Source organism: Sturnira hondurensis, unplaced genomic scaffold (genome assembly GCF_014824575.4).
Source record: "Sturnira hondurensis isolate 20B ecotype Veracruz unplaced genomic scaffold, ASM1482457v3 Scaffold0004068, whole genome shotgun sequence".
NCBI classification, from domain to species: Eukaryota; Metazoa; Chordata; class Mammalia; order Chiroptera; family Phyllostomidae; genus Sturnira; species Sturnira hondurensis.
The window spans coordinates 2,519,460-2,541,372 of record NW_028076699.1 but is presented as its reverse complement, the minus strand read 5'-3'; the positions used below and the strand labels follow the sequence as shown (position 1 = coordinate 2,541,372).

General features: G+C 47.0%; 2 protein-coding genes across 3 annotated transcripts in view; one reads left to right on the top strand and one right to left on the bottom strand.

The window, feature by feature from the left end:
- Nucleotides 1–1,915, top strand: part of C8A (complement C8 alpha chain) — a 58,244-nt gene extending 56,329 nt beyond the window's left edge. For both annotated transcript variants that reach the window (XM_037043169.1, XM_037043168.1), the window contains exon 11: nucleotides 1,492–1,915. In XM_037043169.1, the coding sequence (XP_036899064.1) occupies nucleotides 1,492–1,643 (152 nt within the window). In that variant the 3' untranslated portion in view covers nucleotides 1,644–1,915. The remainder of the gene's footprint in view (nucleotides 1–1,491) is intronic.
- Nucleotides 1,916–11,120: 9,205 nt separating this feature from the next.
- C8B (complement C8 beta chain) overlaps nucleotides 11,121–21,913 on the bottom strand; it is a 40,623-nt gene continuing 29,830 nt past the window's right edge. Inside the window, exons 10-12 of the mRNA XM_037043167.1 lie at nucleotides 16,530–16,683; nucleotides 14,166–14,234; nucleotides 11,121–12,014 (exon numbers count right to left, since the gene is read on the bottom strand). Of these exons, the coding sequence (XP_036899062.1) occupies nucleotides 11,863–12,014; nucleotides 14,166–14,234; nucleotides 16,530–16,683 (375 nt within the window). The 3' untranslated portion in view covers nucleotides 11,121–11,862. The remainder of the gene's footprint in view (nucleotides 12,015–14,165; nucleotides 14,235–16,529; nucleotides 16,684–21,913) is intronic.

The window sequence follows — 21,913 nt, the reverse complement described above, 5'->3', positions numbered from 1 at the left end:
GGAAATGTGGGGAATGAAGGCAGAGATTCTGAGATGATTACATTGACTACCATTTGGGGGAATGGGGAGGGAGGGTAGGTCCCCGTTCACAGTTGTCAGCCTGACTTGGCTTAAAGGGACAAATGTGAGCCCGCCTGGGTAAGTGTAATTATAGTACATCAAGGTCCCTTAGAACCAGTGACTTACTTGGATCCCTGTCCACACAGCATAGACACAGAACGGGGAGTGAGAACTACCTAGTCATGCCTTTTCAATGGTCCGTGCTGAGTCGTATGTACACACAATGGGCAGTGGAGAAGGGGGCATGATGCCAGTGCTGTGGGGGTGGAGGCAGGGCACAAAGGGCTGGGTCCTGCTCCTCACAGCACCATTCCTCCTGCAGTTACATTCAGGCAGTTGTAGAAAGCTCATGGTGTTCCACTGACCTTGTACCAAATAGGTTGTGGACATCAGGGGGCCTTGGGGCTATCAGACTGGTATTTCAACCAGACAGAGATCTATCTGGAAAAAAAAACACCCAAGGCTGAGAAGTCAGCCACAATGGAGACCCCATGACCCTAGGGCTTTTCCCAGCAAACCTTTGCCTCTGAGTCACAGAGGTGGGAGAAACAGAGACAGAGAACCTGCTGCGGCTGCCCCACCAGGGGGTATAATTGCAGAGCTGGAAGGAACTTGAAGATAATGTAATCCAGTGATTTTCACACTGGGATCTGAGGACACTGAGGGTTTAGGGTCTGCCCAGGGAACTGGGGTGAGCCTGATAGATACCCCAGCTTCAAATAGAACAGTTCCACTCTCATTTGACTTCTGTGTTGGGGCCCATGCAAGATTTCATTTTAGAAAAAAATTAAGAAAAAATAATAATGTTGATAAAACCCTCCCGGATTAGTCTCCCCTTTTCATTTCACAGAGCTGAAAACTCAGGCTGAGAGAGAGAGGAGATGAGCTTGCACACAGGCATGGCGCCCGGCAGAGGCAGCAGCCCCAGGCTGGGGGCGTCTTATGAGCTGGGTTTCCAGAGGCACGTGGTCAGTGCATGTTCTGATGCTCTGTGCAGGGAGAACCTGTCACCCAGCCTGGCCCCACTGTCAGAGTCTGAGGGGCTGTGATTTGCAAGCCCTCATTCAAAAGTCCAGCAATCCTTTTTACAGGGTGGGGGGGAGGGGCTGTGTTCCCTGTTCCTCCCACCCTCCGGTGGCTGCGTCTTTTCTTCCAGAGGGGCATGCCTCCCTGCCTCACTCTGCTCTCCATCGTCCGTGGAACCACAGACTCTAATGTCATGAGATGGACTCTCAGGGGCCTCTTCTCGCTCCATCCAGAGTTTCAAACTAAGTGCTAGGTGGAGAGCGTAGGTCTTGGTTGGCTGTACCAAGGCACTGCCCCATGGAGGGATTGCGGACCACTGCAGGGTAACAGGTAGTCCTCCCTTCATACTGTCCGAGCTGCTTCTCATATGCTAATTCCTTCTCCCCTGGGAAATGATCTGTGCAGGAGCCAAGGCGGAGGGTCACTGGAGCTGCTGGAGTTCCTGGTCTGCGTGCACATCAGGCACTCAGGAAAGGAGGAGAGAGTGCAACAACCCCCCACCCAAGAATGAAGGCCCCCCGTGTCCAGGGCGGGCAGTGCAGACCCAGGCTTGCTGAAGACCTCTGGGCACAGGCTGGGGCACATGCAACACCTACCACCACCCGCAATACCGTGGGATAGTGACTTCCTGCAGCTGAGAGAAAACGCCAATCAACATGGACTGCTCTGTCCTGCCAGCTCCCAGGCCTAAGACCAGGCTGTGCCATCTACAACCAACTGTTTTATTCCCCACAAAACTCAGCCATCCACCAACCAGGTGTTGAGTGTTAACCAGAGTCTCGGTCCTGCTCACAGTGCTCTGGATCATAACAAAAAAAGAAAAAGAAAAGAGAGAGAGAGAGAGAGAAATTTCAACCCATGTATTAGAGGAGGTTAGGGATACAAAGCAGACAGATGCTCTTAATCAATGGCCAATAAAACAAAGTATGATGAGAATTATCTTGGCTCTTTGATAATAATATTTGTTCAATCATAGAAGGATTATTAGTAAGATAAGCGAATAATGAAATGAGAAAAAAATTAAAGATTAACTTGAGTTCCTTCAATTTTCCTTCATTTTGACTCAACATTTTCTTCTATTCCTTCAATTAATCTCGTTTGCTTAAGTTCTTAACACAAATATCATGTTTCTCCCAATTATTTTCTCACACTAGTCTCTTCCTTCATTGTGTTTTTAACAATTAGTAATTACATAGCGGTGCCCACATCTCCTGTGACTACCTATGACCCACCTCCCCAACCTGAGGGTGGGGATAAACTTTGTTTGGCTCAGAACTGTGTCCCCAGAGGCCAGGGCTGTGCCTTGAGTTGGGAGGGACCCAACAAGCTCACTGTGCACTGAGCTCAAGAGATGGTTCAAAGATGGCGTCCGTATTGGTCAGCCTCCCAGACGGGAGCACAGATTGGAGGGGCTGACTGATAACGATCAGTGCATCTTCCCTGAAACACCTGCCCGCCTCAGTGTCCCACAGTGTCCCTGTCAGGTGTTGTGTTACACTGGCTTTTCGGTTCACCCATAAGTTTCTTCCCCAGACTGTGAGCTCCTTAACAGTTGAAATCGTATTCCCAGTCAGTACAAGAAACATGTTGACTGATTATATACATAATTATTCTCCTTATCCTCCCAGAATCATCAATCTTTTTAGTGTAATAATAAGACCTATATAGACATGATACAATTAGAAGGAGTTTCAGGGACACAGGAAACCAATTGCTGAGTGAATGAGGCTCAAATATGAGGCACCCAAGTGCCCAGGGAGGCCGGGTGGGAGAGAGACTGGTTTTTTCACCTGTATTTTATGTATGCAATGGGGCTTGACCCAGGCCTTGAAGGATTTTTGAATCACACAAAGTGGGGGGCGCTTTAAGACAGACAAAGTTCGAAGGTAAGAGAGGATTCTGGGGGTGTGTGTAGGTGTGGGTGTTGGGAATGGGGAGTAGGGAAGATGGCGAATGTAAATAAAATAATATAAGATACTTAAAACAATGCCTGTCTCATACCAAATTATTGGTATCACCCTTAATAATATTGTTACTATTATTCATTAAAGCTTATAGTTTAAAGGTTTATTTCTGAGCCCTTTAGATTTTCTATCTGAAAGAAGGGGGAAAAAAGAAGACCCCCTTACTGCTTCTCATCCTGTCTTTAATTTACATTTTAAGTTAAGTTATACTAATCATTAATTTTCATTCATTATTTACTGGGGTGTGGTAGTCACGTGCTGGAGTGTGATGGGAGGCCAGATTGGCCAGGCCGACTGGGCAGTGTCCAGAGGGTGCACAAGCTTGATCCGAAAGTGGGATCGAGTGGGGGCTCTCAGTCTCGGTTGCACATCCCAATCACTGGAGAGCTTTTTTTAAGTGCTGTCCAGAGGTTGCACCCAAGACTAATTAAATCCAAATCTTTGGAGGTAGGACCCACACACCAATAGTTTTATTAAAAGCTGCTCAGGTGATTCTAATGCAGCCAAGGTTGAGAACCTTTGAGAGTCGAGGAGTCATTACGTGTGGGGGGGACAGGGGGGATGTGACCAAGCAAAATGGCAGCCACAGTAAGGTTTGTCTGTGCCAATTTATCTAGTCTTTTAAAGGACCCCTTAAGATTTGTTCTAGGAGGCCCGTTTTACAGCTATGAAAACTGAGTCTCGGCAAGGCTGAACCTGATGGGTCACACACCTGGCCAGCTGGCCAGGGTTTCAATGCAGTACATCAAGCACATGCTCCCCTATCTTTGCTCTGTGCTGTCTGCTAGTGGAGGGGCTTGTAGGATGGTTGGTGTGTGGGTTACAGGGGAGAGGAAAGAAACCAGCGACAAGGGAGCCCCTTAGGAGGTAAGTGCAGGAATCTTGGTGGGAGAGGAGAACTTTGGGATTAAGCAATTGCCTGGATCACTTGTGAGCCAAGACTACCTATCTGTCACCCGAGTCAGAAAACTAAGGCCAGTGCCTGTCTCTCTCCCTCCTCTGAAGATGCTGCATCTCTCAGCAGTTCTAGAAATTAAAATACAGCAGGAGAGGCAGTTTCAGAAGCAGCAGCCCTTCACCGCCTCTGCGCCCTTCCCTCTTCAAGAACACCCGGCTCTCTCCAAGCAAAAAGCAAAACGCTCATCAGATGTGTTCTCCCTCAGGTCCTTTCAGGAGAGCTATAATCTAAGGTTTTATAGGTAGTGGATGTAAAAACATGCTTTAAAGATATAATCTTGAGCTTGACAAGGCGCCTTTTGGAAAGTAAATTAATGATAGAATGAAAAGCAATAAGAAGGTGCTCTTTCCTCTTCCCCCCCCCTTTGAGATAGAGGAAGATCTAAAGCGTTCATCACTCAATGAATCTCTTCTGAACTATATGCCTTTAGGGTGAAGAAAATGGACAGGGAGAAAAGGCGGGTTTCCAAAAGCACATTGCAGGGGCTTTGGTACAGATTAGCAAAGGGCACTTGTTTTCCATGAGGACAGTGGGGGCTGCTCCCCCTTGGCTTGGGAGTGGGTGAGCTCCTCTGCCACGCCCCCTGCTGGGTGCTGGAGGCACAGGAGTGAATCAGACGTGGTCTGGGGCCCTGGAAGGATGCTTGGTTGGGGGGAGGCCTGTGAACAATGGCAGGAGGGTTTTCTACCAGCGGAAAGCCCGGGGGCTGTGGGGGCAGGGAAGGCAGCCTGGAGGAGAGGATGGCCAGAGGAGATGAGGAAAGGATCAGGAGGTAGACAAGCAAGGGGGGGTGGGCATGAAAGAGGAGCAGGAAGGTACAGAGGGAATAACATGTATAAAGTCACAGAAGAGGGGAAACATAAGGAGGAACATTGGGGGGCAGTTACTGCACAGCTCCTGGAATGGGCCCTGGCCATTCTCAGGCTGGGACAGCTGAGTCTGGGCCCTGGGTTTGGTCACTGAGGGCAGCTGCTGCTTGGTCCTGGGCAGCTTTACACAGGGAGACACTTTCCAGTCATTCCCCTGTTCACCTCAGGTGTCCTGGTTGTTCAATACCCCAGTCATTGTTATAAAGCCCATGCATTTTGAACTGAAGTCACAAGGTTCTCTCTGACATGACACAATGTACAGCCCCATCTTTACTCCCATTTCTGACTCTGAGCCAGTGTACTAAAAATCGATTGTCCCTAACACGACATATAAAGCCTTGTAATGACCAGTCCTTGGCTCTCTCCTTCCATTGACTCTTTCCTCTGTCATGCTGCTCCAACCACTTGTCTTTGGTCTGTTCCTCGCATTTGCCGAGCTCGCCCATGCCTCAGGACCTTTGCACTTGCTGTCTCCTCTGAAATGCTCATCCCCTAAATGAGCTCACCCCAAGACTCACTCCCTTATTTCATTCAAGTTATATTAACTCTCAAATATTAACTCTCTAAATCCTTGACCTTCATTTACTTTCCTTGTACGGCACTTATCACTACCTGAGATTATAGATTTGTTTATTTCCTCCCCACCTTGGTATGCCTCTGCCATTAATATGCAAGCTTGTTTGCGACTAGATCCCCAGTACCTAGAGTAGTATTTGGTCTTCATAGGGATACGATAAATATTTGTCGAATGAATGAACTATTTCCAATTTAGTTCCCTGAATAGGTTAGGCGTTTTGTTCCCTCCAGGCTGCTGTGCATGCTACCCGGAAGCATCCCTACATGCCAGCGCCTCCCTCTCCCCGTCCATTCACCCGTAAAGCCAGCATGGACCTCTTCTGTTCTCCCACACGACCTCAAGTGACGCCCCTCACGTGGCTCTGTATTTCAGCATTTCACATCCTCCATCCCTGTAGCCAACTTGCCTGCCCCCCCCAATCCCGTGACTTCCGGCAGGCTGGATGAGGACTCACTTTTACTTTTGGAATCCCAGCACCTAGCATAGTGTTTGAAACTGCCCAGGAAAAGTCTGTTGGCTGCTGTTCTCTCTTTGGTCCCCCTATGCAGGAGAGAGAGGCTCCGAAACAGGCTTGGCATGTGGTGTGCCAGAGTGTGCAAGACAGAAGCCCACAGGAGATGTTTTCTCAGGACCCCTGGACCCTGCAGCCTTCTCGGTGCGTCAGGGGAGAGCCCACGTCATCCCTCTAAGCTGCACACATGTGAGAGTGAGCCTGCCTTTTCCACCTCAGTGAAGGCAAGTCCATCAAACTGAGTTAAAAATTCCCCAATCATGGCCTTGGGGTTCCCCCTTCCCCCATCCCTAGGAGAGATAAAGGAAAATGTTTTCCTTCTATATTAACAGCTTCAAATGTGAGATAAATTCTTCCGTCCTAATCTATTTTTAACAAATGGACATTGCTGTCCAGTGGCATGATACATGTCTGACGGATCTATTTATCCATTCTATTTCTTCAGTGATAGCGGCTATGAAGTTTTATCTATTATTTGTCTCCCTTCCTCATTCCCATTTTCCTAACCAAGCCCATGGAGCAAGTTGATGGATGGATGGTATTTGGGATAAAAGGGGCCGGAATCAGATAGTTTTCAGGATATGAACAAACTGGCTTATTAACCAGGGGGCCTATCTGGCAGGAGGTGGTGGGGAATGGAGGAGTGGATACCAGACAATGGTCAGTGATGGATGAAGGAACACCTGGGCTTGCAAGGTGTAGACACGAGATAACTGGTGGACGTGGCCACTGATAAGAGAGCACCCAAGCCCCGGATCAGCCTCCTGCACAGAGGTGAATGTCAGACCAGCCACTCGACTGCCTTTGACAATCCTCCAAGGATTCCCCACGGCAGACACAATCCCTATTTCTTCCTGTAAAATACAGTCTTATGATGCTAGGCAGGATTTTTTTTTAAAAGGCAGACATTAGGCAGGGTTCGTTGTTCTGCACTCAAGAACAGGGAGGCAACTGAGCACCTGCCACGTGCCAGGCCCTTTGGGGTGATAGCAATCCCTGGGAATATGTTAGGCCATTCAGTCCTTACACTTGGGCCACTGAGAGTGTTGGCCACATCTTCTGAAGAGGACACTGCGGCACAGAGAAGACATATGACTTTTCGAGGATGCTCAGCTAGGAAGTGGTAGCATTGGGCCTTGCACCTTTGTCTATCTGCCCCAAAGCCCTTGAAATGGCTCTGCTTCTCCTACTAAACACCACACCAGGGGCCTTTCTCTGCCTCTTCTATGCAAGTGGGCTGGTGAGCAGGCACCGGCTGTACAATGAGCCGGATGTGCTTCTGCTGCCGTGGGAACAGGGGCACAATGCAGTGGCCGCCCTCGGACTCAGGTGGTCCTGCCTCTTTCTAGCTCTGTCTTCTGGGGCAAATCTCTTAGTCTCTCATCACGTGTCAGAGGCAGATAAGAAGTCCTTCCTCTCGAAGGCATTGAGAGGATTAAGCTGGATTAGGTTTATGAAAGTTCTTTGTAACTATTAATGCCCTCTGCAAATATTAGTTATTATGCTGTTACATTTTCCGTTAATAACCCAGAGCTTGGGATATAAAAGCTCTCTCTGTCCTTTATTAAGACATCTCCTAGGTATTAAGCTGTTTAATGTCTTTCTTGTTCTCCTGTGTTGTAGTAGGTTTCACACTGAAATGTCTTTAAAGCAGTTTTAAATAACTATAAAAAGTCAAACAAACCAAGCATAGCCCTTGTTGATGCTTTGAGAATCCCTAGGAACAACGATGCCAATGACATAGCTGACGGTGGTGGGCCCACTTTGTCTCAGGCGCTCCCCTGACTGCAGCAGTTCACATAATGCTCCCAGAACAGTATCTCCTGTCACCATCCCAGCTTACCAATGAGGAACCAGAGCCACACGTGCGTGCATAACGTGAACAAGACCAGAGGGCTAGTGAGTCACAGAGCCAGGTCGTGTCACAAATGCGGGAGTCCAGCACCCCAGCACCCACGTCTAAGCACTTTGCTCGCTACGCAGCCTCTGTGATTGTGGTTCTGCTTGAGAGGCTGTGCCGTCCCCGAGGTGTCTAGGTAAGCCCGCCTCTGGGTTCCTGAGAACCTCAGTATTGGGATCTGGCCAACCACTTAAGAGACACAACTCAGGGAGGAACACACCACGTGGAAAACTGATTTCACATTCGATAAACAGGGAATCTCAAAGACCTCAAGTGCTCCATTCCAACATGTTGCTGTTAGGTTTCAGGTGGGCATTCTAGGTTTACGATGAATCTGTGATGAGAAAATGAAAGTGGAGGCAACATGTTGGAAGACAATGTTTAAAGGGAGTCTGAATCATTTCCTGCCTCTGCCACAAGGTTAAGAGCAGGACTCTTACCCTTGTTAAGCTTTGTTTTCTTCATCAGCTGGGTTTACTCCCATGCCATGATTGCAGATTTTTCTGCTCTCTTCCTCCATGACGTTTCCCGGAAAATTTCCGATGGTCCTGAGTGGATGTTCCAACACCCCTAAACAAGTCTTAACAGTCCCTATCTGACATCAGCTTTCTGCCTCTCCTCCTTGGCTCTTTGTTTGCAGTGTGCCCCTGAAGCTGGCTGAAGGTGCCTCTCCTGGCCACTGCTGTGTGGGCTGTCCCTGTATCAGGCCTCTGTACCTCAAACTTCACGATGCCACCACCACGGGCCACCAATGCACAACTTTCTCGCTGTTCTAGGAAGGCTCTGTCCTCGGCTGCACTCACATCTTTTCCTACTAGTTCATGAATTCACGCAGCAACTATTCATTGTTGCCTAATCATCCCAGGCACTGTTCTGGGTGCTGGGCATACAAGAGTATGGCAGGTAGATACTATACTGCCTTCGTGGACATGATATTTGAGAAGGGATAAGAACTGATAAATGAGCAAATTAAAACAATGTCTGCCAAGCCTAAACACATTGGCAAATATACATACTGTCATAGGACATCTTCAATCTGTGAAACAAAATATTTCTCCATCAAGATGCTAATCACGAAGGTCCCCAGGGAGACCTGGCCAGTGTCCCAAGGGCTTCCTGCTCCAGGCGCACTCTCTTCCTGTGTTTTTTTAAAGCACCTGGGAGCAGGCCAGGGTCTTCTTCTTTAGAACCAAGACGGCATTTTCCTCTGGATTGCCTGGCAGCAGGTCCTTCTTCGGGCCTCCCTGCACATCTCCGCCGTCCCACCTTCATTTCCATAGTTGGCTCATTCATTGTGAGGACTGGCTTCTCTCTGAAGCCTTCTTCACATGTCATCTGGTGACTGCATTAACATCGACCCCATCAAATTCAGAGAAAGATTAAATGAGATAATGTAGGCTGAAAGACTTCATAAACTGAAAAGCACTCTCTAATTGGCAGCTATTATAATTATTATTCCCATAGAAGTTATGTTATTAGCCAAGGTCATACGGGGAGGAAGCATAGATACAGATCACCTTCCACCCCCATCTCCCCTCCCCCCCCCCCACCCAATCAAGCACACAGCAGAGCTACCAGAATCTCAGAGATGCATGCTTTGGGATGCAGAACCCTCCCACATCCAGGTATCCTGTGCTGTGTCCAGGCTTCCAGGACCACTGCCAAGCCACTGCCTAGACTGTGCCTCACGGATACCGCAGCTCCTACATGGGCGCACGGCTGCAAACAGATGCCAAGGCTTTCCAAAAGCACAGTTTGCATTTATTTTGTTTAATTCTTACATTATGTTCGAGCCTCCTCCTAAATGCATTTGTTTGCAAGACGAGCCACAAGGGGAAGTTCAGCCCACAAATAAGAATATAATTATTACACAGTTTAGCAGAGCCTGGGCATCACCGGGGTATTCGCCAGTGCTCTGCAATTCAATTGTCTCTCCTTCAAGACCATAGTTAATAGGATAAACAATTTCTGTTAAACGCAATAAATGTGAACCTGGGCTGGCATCTCCGCAATCAACTCGAATTCCCCATCAGAAGCGGTGGCTGTGATTGAGACTCAGGATTTAATTTGGCGGCGCTGGCTTCCGCGTGCCGTGCTGGCGTCGGCTTCGCGGGGGCCTCCCCTCCACCAACGACGGAGCCGCTCTTCCCCATCTCTGGGGGATCTTAGAAGAAGATAGATTATAACTCAAGAAAATTATACAGCCCTGGCATAATGAAAGAGAGAAAGCATTATTGGATTAGCCTGTTGAAATAACAGCAGACAGCAAAGAAATAATATTAAGTCAAAAAAGGGCCAGACCTGTCAGCTCAATTGCAGGGGACAGGGGGATGCAGGAAAGAACCAACATGCTTGCTCCAGCAACCCCTGAGCAGTAAGATACTGGCTGCCTCCGCGGGTTGTCAGTTCCAGGTGGGTGGTTGGCCCAGAATGGGGGGTGGTAGTGCCCCACGCTTTTGTGTCATGGACAGGTTAAGGCCTTAAGTGCCGGGACTCAGCCCAACAGCAAACTCAAACAGATGATGTGGCAAAAAAAAACAAAAAACAACCCAAACAAAAACAAAACAATAAAAACCTGGTTGGAAATGAATAGGATGAATCAATTCACCTTCCACTAACTTGTTTTTTTCTACCAATCTGATTTTAACAGATTCACATTAAGTTACAAATTCAGACTGAAAGTACCCAAGAGACACACAAAAATACTAAGGGATATTTTAACATCATAGAATAACAGCAATAAAGATTACATGATCATGTGGCTCAATCTAAATAGTAAAAATATTTTGTTTTTTAGTAACCTGAAGGTTAACTGCCCCCTTATTCTCCTCTTCAAGTACCTCCCTCCCCCGAGTGGGATTAGTGCAAAAGCATGACTGAGTGAAGTAGAATGCACAGAGGTAGAAGGTTTACATTGCTCACTGCCTCCCAGCCATCAACTTGAACTTCTCCTTGACATGTTTCCTCTTCCAGCCAACACCACCTCTCCTCTATTTCCCCATTATTTTCTTAACTGTCTCCCATTCAGTGATCAGTTTCCCTGGCTGTGATCTCTAACTGAGGACCTTGTCTGGGTTCCCACTCACGTCACAACAGTTCAGCTCTGCCCCAGAACTCCTGCTTGCAACACACAGAACCAACCCTTCTAGTGCTCAGCATCCAAGGGGGCTGAGGGACCAGAATCCAGTCCCCTCGGGGTGCCTGGGTGAAGGTCTGTCAATCCCACACACAAACACATTCACACATGGCACTTTCTCCTAGGTTTTATTTCATAAAATATTCTCTGTTAATCAAATGCCCAAGTTTACTGAAAGCAGGAAACATCATAATTATGAGTTTAAAACCCCGAACCCAAGTGCCTGGGTGTGCAGCCCAGCTCTGCCACTTCCTGACTGTGTATCCCTGGACAAGTCACTTAACTGTTCTAAGCCTCAGTCCCCCACCTGTTTGACAGGGCTGATACATCGCATCCACGGTCTAAGGTTGCCATTAGGATGAAATGAATTAACCTACTGATGAACTAAGTGCTGTGATTGGTCCAAAGTAATCATTCAATAAATATTAACTGCCATTGTCATTGACCGAGACAGTGTACTCCTCGAGGAGGGAGTGACTGAATATTTATTCATTGATTCATTACTGGACACCTACTTTGCACCAGTCACTGCTAGACAGGACTTCAAAGTGACTAATTCTCAGCACAGTTCCTGGTTGGGTGGTACATGTGAGTAAAAGAAAACTGTAGAGATGAACTAAGTGAGGATTACCAACATGATTAAGCCTTTAAGGAACCTATAATAATTGTTTAGCTCATTATGTGTTCCAATCAATGTGTGTTTTACAAATCTTTGTTTTAAACATCCTGACTGGCACAGCCCTTCAGCCCTGAGCTGGCCCCAGCGGGGAGCTAGTGTGGGGTGAGCTGCCTGAGACCCTAGGGTGCAACCCCCGCTGTGTGCATCCCACAGCACTGTTAGTGCCAGACGCTCTCCCTTCCCTAACAGGTGAGTGTTTCTGAAGTGGGTCCCACGCAGGGGCTGCCCCCATTTTGAGGAGGTGGATGGTTGCACTGCCTCTGTCTTGTTTTCTGTCCTCCAGAGCACGGAGACCAGTCTGACCAGCAACTCCACCGCCCATCAATGGGGACATCTATAAGAAAGAAGGTCGAGGAACATTAATTAACCCTGATTACACTGTGGTGCCCTATAGGTGGTGTGGAGCGTACAGTCCAGAAGGCTTTGGGAGTCTGAATCTCTGATCTTTTTCCTTCAGTCCACTGTTCTTCTTTCAGGCCATTGTTTTCACCATGCTCCTTTCTACCACAGGCCCTTTGCACATGCTGTTCCACTGCCCAGTACATTCTTCCTTCCTCTATTTATTAAGTCAGTCCCATTCACCCTTCAGATCCCAGGATAAGCATTATTGCTACAGGGACACTTTCCCTGACCCTTAACTCCCTATCAATTCTTCATATTCGAAGCTCTCAGAGCATTCTGCAGCAGTTACCATTCAAACCTTAAATATATTTTTGGCATAATTCAAATAATGTTGGCCTTTCCTTCTAGAGAGGCATCTCCGGGATGACAGGATCTGTATCTGATTTGCTCATCATGGAGTCCCAGCACCCAAGCTGTCACATAGGAGGCCCTTAGTGAATGTTTGTTGAATGAATGGTTTCCAGCTTAGACACGTTTCGGCTATAGGATGCTGGGTAGTTTGCTTTTCATTGTATAGAATAGGGGCTATGTGGTCTGTTGTGAGCCTTGTGTGTGTTAAATGATATAACAACACTGGGGCCTCTCTTCCTTCACATCTGCCTTTCCCCTGGGGATTTTTTGCTGATGAGACTGGCAAATAATCAATTATACCCACCATGATATATCATGTGTCTGGCCGAGCTTCTGACTCACAGTGTAATTCTGGGTACACTACTTAGTATCCCTGGGCCTCCCCATTTGTAAAATGAGAAGGCTGGAGTAGGAGTTTTCCAAGGTCTCTTCCAACCAGTAGAAATCCCATTGCACGTTCCCTGGCAGATTACTGTGTGGGACCTGGGTGAAGTGTGGGAGAAGAGGGAGTGAAGACAACCTTGACCTTGTTGCTGGGGAGGGGAATAGTATAGACAGGCAGGAGTCAAGATCAAAGAGTGTAGAGTCAGACCCAATGGACATGAACCTGGACTCCCACATGTACTAACTGTGTGACCATTGAGCTAGTTCATGGCCCATTAAACCTCAGTTTCTTCATCTTTAAAATGGGGATATCGACAGTATGCACTTTATGAGGTTGTGAGGAGTAAAAGATTCAATATATATTGAATTACATTTAATATATGTGAAACACAAAATATATAAAATGGATGTAAAATTAATGTATGTAAAACACAAGAGGATGTAATATTTATTTAGCTCTAAAACAAGCAAACCGATATCTGTTTGGCTCTCACAACATGGTCAGCATCACCTAGGTGCTTTATATGCCTGATGAGAAACTCAGGACAACTCTATGACATCTGAGTTTCCAACATCTAGTTTACAGATGAGGGAACTGAGGCACAAAGAGGTGAAGTAAGTTGTTCAAGGTCATGGTTATTAAATGATAGAGGTGGAATTTGAACCCAGTTGAGTTCAAGCATTCCGCAAGGTGCCTGGCACACAGTCAGGTGCCTAATAGATGTTTACTGCTTCCATTTGATGTGCCATTTCCTGTTCTAATGGTATCACCAAAAGTCACAGAAAGGAAAAAAAAAGGGAGGGAGGAGCAGCGGGTTGAGAATTCCCAGATAATACACTGGCCAAAGAATTTGAGAGCTGGGAGAGAACTTAATGAGAGTTAAGAACTTAATGAGTCTTTCATCTGTTACTTCAACACATAACCACTGAGTGGGACACGGGGACACAGAGACACAGTGAACATGATCCTCTTACTCAGAGTCCAAAGCAGCAATTACCTAATTCTACCTGGGAAGGGGGAGGAGCTAGAAGACTGTTTATGGAACAAGAGGCACCTGCACTGGATTTTGAGGACCGAATAGGAGTCTACTAAATTTAAAAAGAAAAAAAAGATAAGCATTCCAGAATGATCCAAAGAGATGACTTGAAAATGCCATTAGTCAGTCTATCACAGGAAGCACTCTCAGTTGTGAAATAACAAAATATACAACCTGGAGCCAGAATGGATCTCCAGCTTCACAGTGCTCAGCTCCCCACCAGACACCCCCACTTTGCTCTTGCTCTTTTGAATTATTCTCTGAACTTCCTCAGATCTCCCTTTTCCCACCAACCCTCAAACACTCCTTACTTTTCCGTAAAGTGATCTCACAGCCTTGGCCTTGAAATCCATTAGGACAGATGCATTCACAGCGTGATTCTGGAAAGACAACAGAGAAAATGTGAACTATAACCATGTGGCACAAGGAGATTTTGGAGTTCATTTCTCTACATCACTGCTTTACCATTAGGTTAAAAGAGCGCAAATATTCAGCTGCATGGCTTGAAATAAGATGGTTCAGTGCCAAGAATACCTTCTCCTTTCTTCATGGCCCTTTGCCCATAATAGAACACATTTATTGCCATCACAGAGAATTATATGGAGTTGTTGAGGAAAACTACTCATTAGCACAAATTTGACCTAGCATTATGAGTTCAGAGTCAGAAGGTACATTTGTGATGAGTGGGGCCAATGGTCATTTCCACAAGTAATTACCTAGCCTCTGCTTGATCACCTTTAGTGGTGGGGAACTCACCACCTTAGATGTCTCATCCTCCCTTTGGCCAGTTACTCCTTATGTTACTCTGTAACATGTCAGCCTGGAGCTTCTCTCATCTAGATCACACTGAATGTCTTCACAGGACCGTTCTCCATAAATCAGGCCCTGCGAGCATCCCAGCCCCTATCTTCATATTCTTCCCCACCTCCAGTGAACACCTCAGGTGGGTCCCAGGTTCTAGGTCCCAATGTCACACAAGGCAAGAGGAATTTCAGCAACCCTAGATCAAATCCTTGAGCTGCTGAGCGGTTTTCCTTCCTGCTGAACTGAGCCTCACTTAGGTGTCCTTGTCCTGAAGGCAGATCTTCCCAGCTTTATACTCTCACTGTGTCTGCTTTGCTCACATCCATCTTGTCCAACGAGTTAGACACACCCCCTCAATCTCCGCTGGGTAGCTGGGATCTCTCCCCATGAGAACAGGTCTTTTCCACATCCCCTCTGGTGAGCTTGCTCCATCCACACGGTTTGTCCTGCTCACTACAGCTGGCTCCCTGGGCTGGGATGTCCTGGAACCAGTCGCCCCATTTTGTCGTCAGGCTGGACTGGGCACTTTCTCAGAGTCTTGCTCGCCCGTTGTAAGAGAGCATAAGATCCCAGGCCCCAGCATCTCCCAAGTTTGTCCTGCTCACTGCAGTGGCCCCAGTGTGACCCTCAGAGTCAGGAATCAAATTCTAGTGGCCCAGCCTTTCCACAGCTCCCCAGTACCCCAATCTGTTCACTGTGTCTCGGCCAGGAAATGCACAGTTTCCTCTGCTCAGCCCAGGGCCTCTTCTTTGACCAGATTTCCTGCGTCCATCTCCGATCTTTTCTGTTACACACCACGCAGCCTCAGTCTGCTCCTGTCTTCAGCTCAGTGCTGCTGTCACCCACTGTGCCCCTTGTGGCTGGAACCCAGGCGCCCCGACACCCAGAGCAGCTCGTCCTAGCTGCCTGTGTTCTGAGTCCTTGGGAGCTGGACTAACTCTTCTACCACCACTTCGTGTTTTCAGTGCAACTCTTCAGTCCCGTCCAGCTCTCCCGCTAGTCCACAAGCTCAGCGAAATCCTTGGCCCTCTCTGCCGTGGATGAAAGCTGCAGAACAGCGTCTCAGCCCTGACTCTACAGTGGAAGCATCTGGCCGGCTTTTTCAAAAGCTAACCCCAGTGATTCGCTCTGGGCAGAGGCCCGTGGCTTCGTGTTTGTGAAAAGCCCCCAGGTGATTCTCACGGGCTGCCTGGGCCGGGATCTGCTGCTTTAGAGGAACGTGGTGCCCTCCGCCGTGAGCTGCACCTGAGTGCGGGGGTTTCCTGCTTCCAATCCAGGAGGGGTAGGGTCTCTGGCACTCTTGAATCACACCCAGGCTGCAGGTTAGAACTACCTGGAGAGGGTTTCACTATCCTGCTGCAGGGCCCTTCCCCAGAGATACTCGCATCATGATTCAGGTTGGTGCCCAAGCATCAGTAGTTCTGACGGTTGCAGGGATGGCATACCTCATTTTATTGTGCTTCACTTTATTGCCCGTCACAGGTGTTGTGGTTTTTTACAGATGGAAGGCAAGACTACCAGCAAAAAGACTAAGACTGGCTTTATTGCGACACCCACGTTATTACGGTGGCCTGTAACCAAACCTACAATACACTGTCTCCCAGGCGTGCCTGTAGTTTGAATGAGTTAGGTTGAAGAAGCTCAGTTTTAAGTAGCTCCAAAGGACCGCGGGGCCATTTTCCCCCTTTGAGATAATGAAGAGAACTTCATGATGGACCCTGTGGCCTGAGGGAGAGGACTGGGGATTGACCTAGAAACTCTCCTTGAGCTACTCTGGAGAGTATGTGGTTTTGACAACCTGTTCTGGCCCCAGAATCAGCCCCTCCAGATGAAGGCTTCTACAGGGGACCCCAGGCGCCTGGAAGTAGTACCTTTCAGGACGGGGACTCCATTCCCACGGCAGGGAGCACAGACGCAGGAGCTGACTTCTCTCTGGAACTCCTCCAGGGCCCGCTTCATGTTCTGCTTCACTGTGCTGGAGTAGGCAAAGTCTGCGGAGGTCACCAGTTCATACAGAGGCTCTGCCTGGGAAGGGAGGCAAGGCGTTTATGTCCACAGGAAGCGTTCATTAAACAGAAGCATAAAGCAAGGCTCTGCAGGGATGGGCAAAGGGTTAGTGCATGCATGGAGACCAAAAGTGAATTCATATGGAACTGGATAAATGCCACAGTGTGTAGATAAGCTCATTCAAGTTCAGGTCAACCAGTACTTACTGAATACGTCCTCGGTACCAGGAGTTCAGCACAAGTAGGGAATAAAATAAAATCCCCACTTGCAAGTAACTCAGAGTCTAGAGATAGAGACTAATGTGCTAACGGATACTTACCACACAGTGATGACAGGTAACAGTGGAAACTTGTAATGGATAGAGAGGAGCAGGTGGTTAACCTGTCTGAGGTGAGGGAGGCAGTGATTTTCAAACAGGTCTTTCAAGTCTTAAAGGAACCTCACCCTAGCATCACTCTCCTCCAAGTCTATCAGAAGCATTCACATTATGCAAGAACCACTGTCAGAAAGCCTTTCCCAGGCTCCAACGCTCACAGATCACTTCGCCACCAGGAAATGCTCAGAACACTCTGTACTGCTCCTCTGATACACATTCTTGTTGCTCCCCTGTGGTGGTTACATTTTCTGTGTTGAAATCTCTCTCTTCTCCAGGTAGACGGTAAACTCCTGGAGATCAGGGCCAGAACTGCTCAGCTGTCTCTAGCATCCAGCCCTGAGCACTGTGAGGACCACTGATAAAGTGGATAGGTGCATTGAAGGCGGATTGAAGACCTCATCATCGGGGCAGTAGCAGCAGGTGTGGAGGAGAAGGTGTGGACAGCAGAACCACAGAAGCAGAAGTGATGCTGGTTGCTTGAAGGGCACGGCAGTGTCTGAGAACTGAAAGCCACCGACGGAACTGGCGGTATTTGTAGGTCAGGAAAACCAGAGGCAAAGCCCCAAAAGGTAGCTAAAAATGTTCATTCTCTTGGCTCTCGTTTCAGCTCCAAGGCCAGGTTCCTCTCCAGATTTTGTTAGTGATCCTGCCCTAATCCAGCCCTGGAGAGTTTAGGGTCTGTCTAAATACAGGCAATCAGGCCTAATAGAAGCCTCCAGTGAGAAGAAAATTGCTTCCATTTCTTAATGCATCTGATGCTGACCTTCGCCCCAGTGTGCAGAGCAAGGCCTCTTGGTGGTCTCATTGTCTCACTGTTTTGTGGTCAATGAATTGATCCAGAGGCTGTTTGCAGAAGCTTCCAGCCTGCTGGCGCACACGGGGGCGGGGGGGGGGGGGGGGGGGGGGGCGCAGAGGATCAGGAGGCAAGACGGTGGGTTTGGTTTGCTAGACACCAATGATGAGCTCTTCCAAACAGTCAGCTTTCCCTACGGAGTAGCCCGAAAGGCTGCCCTCACCCACGCAGGCATTGTCCTACCGGTGCTACAGAGTTGCTCCAGGAGAGGGAACAAGTCAGATGGAATAACCCTTCCACAGACACTGTGTGCTGGGGGCTGTGCCGGTGGTTCACAAACGTGGCCCCGCTCCACTTTTGTAAGGTAGCCACCACTAGCCCTGTTTTCAGGTGAGGTGAAATAACTCGGACAAAATCAAGTAACTCCTAAAATAGCACTTGTGTTTCCTACTAGTTCATGATGATTACTGAGAAAAATGGCTTTAATATTTCTATTTCTAACTTCTGTCCCGGGGTTCTCCAAATTTTGCGGATCATGGCGGAATTCTGAGCAGCAACTCAAAACTTCACGGCTTCCTTTGTAAATTAAATTAATATGACTCATCTGTCTGTTCTTTGGTTTGCTGGTCCTCTCTTCCTGCCTCTCGTTTCTCTTTTGCTTCCTTCCTCCCTCTCGCCTTTCTTCCTTATTCCCATCTCTTCTCTAAATACACAGTCCTAACCACTCACATTGATTATTGGGTCCTTAGCAAAACTGCCTTATAAAATTTTATTTATTGTATTTTTGCAAAGAGATGATGGGTGCTATCTCTTAAAGACCATGCAATTCTCTATAATGGACCCTGGTGATTGACATTTTAAATGATAACACTTATTGCCATAACTGGTATTTATTAGGTGTTAAACTAAATACTTTACATACATTATTTAACTTAACCTCCACAACAATCTTATGAGTCAGGGGGTCCTCTGTATTCCCATTTTACAGATGAAAAGGCTAAGGCACAGAAAAGTTAAGTAGATTGACCGGAGCCACACAGTAGCTGGAAAGAACTTGAACTGTCACCGACTTGAACTGAAAGGTCTGTTTCCTCTCAGTGCATCTGTTTTGGGTTGGTAGACGGCCAAAAATCGTAGTGACACCAAATTGCTGGCTCAAGACAAATATAGTTTTGGATTCCACTTTTTGCATTCACCTCATATTATGAGCATAAAATGATTTTTTGTGGCTACATGGTATCCCGTGATATGGGTGAATAAGAACATATTCAATTTTGGCCCTGTTATTAAATCTTTAGGTTTCCTTTTTTCTCTCTTTTGCTATTATAAATTATATAAAATAAGGCATGTTTTTATACACACATCTTTACCAACTTTAACAAGTGTTTCTTTAGCTGATTCTGCACCTAGGATTATTAAATCAAAAGCTATAAACATTTTTCAGTGTCTGGGGTGTGTATGGTTAAATTCTTTTCCTGGAGGGCTGTAACGATTCGTAGTCCCAGCTCATTTTATGAAAGTGCTCATCTCATCGCTCTCAATGGACATTAAGACTTATAGATTTTTAATCACTGTCAGTTTGATATGTAAAACAATATTGCTTTGTTACTTTAGTTTTTAATTCCTAGAAAAGCTGAAAATTTTGCATGTTTATCCATCTGAGTTCTTCTGGCTGTTGCCTATTTCCTTGAGATACGTCTTTCTTTGAAATCACATCATTCCTTTTACAGTTAGAATTTCACGTGTGGCGAAATTATTTTGTAGGTGTGCAACCTGCCATTTAATCATATTCATGGTTTCCTTATTTGAAATTCAGAACTTATTTTTGAGGGTGATGTTGTCAGTCCTGTGGGTCCAAGTTCAACATCATCTGCCCAGGCCATGCTAACACAACATCCGCATGTTAAAACGTTCCCTTGGCCCGAGTAACTTGCTTTTAGGGAGCAAGCTGCTGTCGAAAGGTTCGGAGGTCATTACCACTGTTTACCAAACACAGCAGCTGCTTTCCTCTCTGGGCAGGTGGCAGGGCTGCCATTCCCTGCCATCCCTAAGGGCATCTTTGTATTGTGAGTTGTCTGAAGACCTGAAAGGTGAGTAGAGGGAGTGAGCCTTCCAGACTGAAGCTTTTGGAGTGGAGCGAGGCGGCTTTTCCTATTTCCTTACCTCTGCTGGTGATCTTGGGGGCACATACCCAGGCGAAGCCTTCATCATCAGCCTTCATCACTGGGATCCCTGAGTGATGGTGGGAAAGCCCCCTGGCCAGTATACTTTTGAATGTGTCACTGAGGTTTGGGGGTTGTTTCTCCGCAGCATAACCTAGGCTGTCCTCGCATCTCTCTGGGCACCATTTGCGACTGTGTTTTTTCCTTCTACCCTGGACAATGCCCACGCTCCACTCAATGGCTTCCAGCAGCCTGGATCTCAGACCCCAGCCTCGCTGCTCTGACGACTACGGAAATGTGCGTGGATGGCGGACTTGGTAACTAGGGTTGCCGGTTAAATACAGAATTCCCAGTTAAAACTGACTTTTAGATCAATACCAAATAATTTTTTTAGTGTAAGTATATCTGGTGAAATACCGTGGAGATGCTGATATTAAAAAATGATTCCTTATATGTCTGAAGTTCAAATTTAATCTGACATCCTGCATTTGCTAAAGTTGGCCACCCCTTACATACTTCCTCTAATATCTCAAAATGTCTTTGGGATTTCTCAGCCACTAAGGATCATTCAATGCACCAGAAGATTTTCCCTTCTGGACCTTGTGGTTGTCATTCTACTATCTTCAGGCATTTAGTGTCGCAAAGAATTCTGTGGCCAGTATGACTTTTATTTGTATAGGATATATTTGTTGCTAAAAGTAAAAAAAAAAAAAAAAAATCACCAGAATGTGTTTCAGTACAGTTTTTCCCCCCAGTACTTTTGCCTAATTTTCAACAAGCTGCTCGTTTTGCACTATCAGCTCAGGGAAATTTCCTTCATTATGTGTTTGATTAACGCATCTTCACACTTAATCTTGTCTCCTTCTCAGGAAGAAGTGCCTGAGTTTTAGATTGTAACTCTGTACTCTCTGTCCATCATACTTCTTTCATGTAATTGTTTTAATCTCATTGTCTTCCGCTCCTACATTCTAAGAACATTTTTTATAGCCCCTTCCACATCACTGGCTCAATTTTCTGCAGTGTCGATTCTGTTCTTTATAGTTTCCCATTTAGGTTTTAATTCTGCTATTGTGAGTTTGGTTTCCTGTGTTCAGCGACGTCCCTTTTCGCCTGATTCATGTCTAAACATCTCAGCTCCTATTTTTTATTTCATACATTCCTCGTTTTCTTGAATTTTGTTATAACCACAAAGCAAATGCATTCTAAATTTACTTGTTCTTCTATATTTTTGACATATGCTTGTCTGCTGCATCCTGAGTGTCATGTCAATCTTTTGTGCTCAGAACTTTCTTTATATCACTTTCACTGAACTCTCCTGCAAACAAAGAGGCCTCTCTCTGTGCCTGAAGTTCACCAGGGAATAGGAGGAATGGGGCTCTTCTGTGGCTTTCTTCCCCACCCACCTGGCTTCTACAGGAATCCTTTCTCAGGTCGCGGTCTTCAGCACCGGCCTTGGCTAACACTTGTGTCTAGGAATTGCTCATGTAGTGGGCCCTGCGGCCCTGGGAAGCAAGCACTGCTCCAGCTGCCTAGTAAGCTGACTCTGCAGAGGAGAATTAGTCAGAGATCGTGTGAAGCCATTTGCAGGTTTCTCTTGCCAGAAACTGCATGAAGGGTTGGGATGCCCAGAACGTATGTTCCCAAGTCAGGTTAGGAATGTCCAGACGGAGTGCCTAAAAACCTTCAACAATCCTGCCCCCGCAGCTCCTGAAAACATCTCTGATTCTCCAATCTCTTCCCCTCTTTCAGCCCACTTAGGCCTGCAGAGCCTTACACTGATGGTGGGCATGACTTTCTACTACGTGCCATGTGTGCTGAGAAGCCTCAGGAAAGCGCCACCTATCTGAGGTTGTTTGTAGGCCTGTTTGAGATGCTTAGCATGCAAACACGGCCCCCATACACCACATCTCATATCAC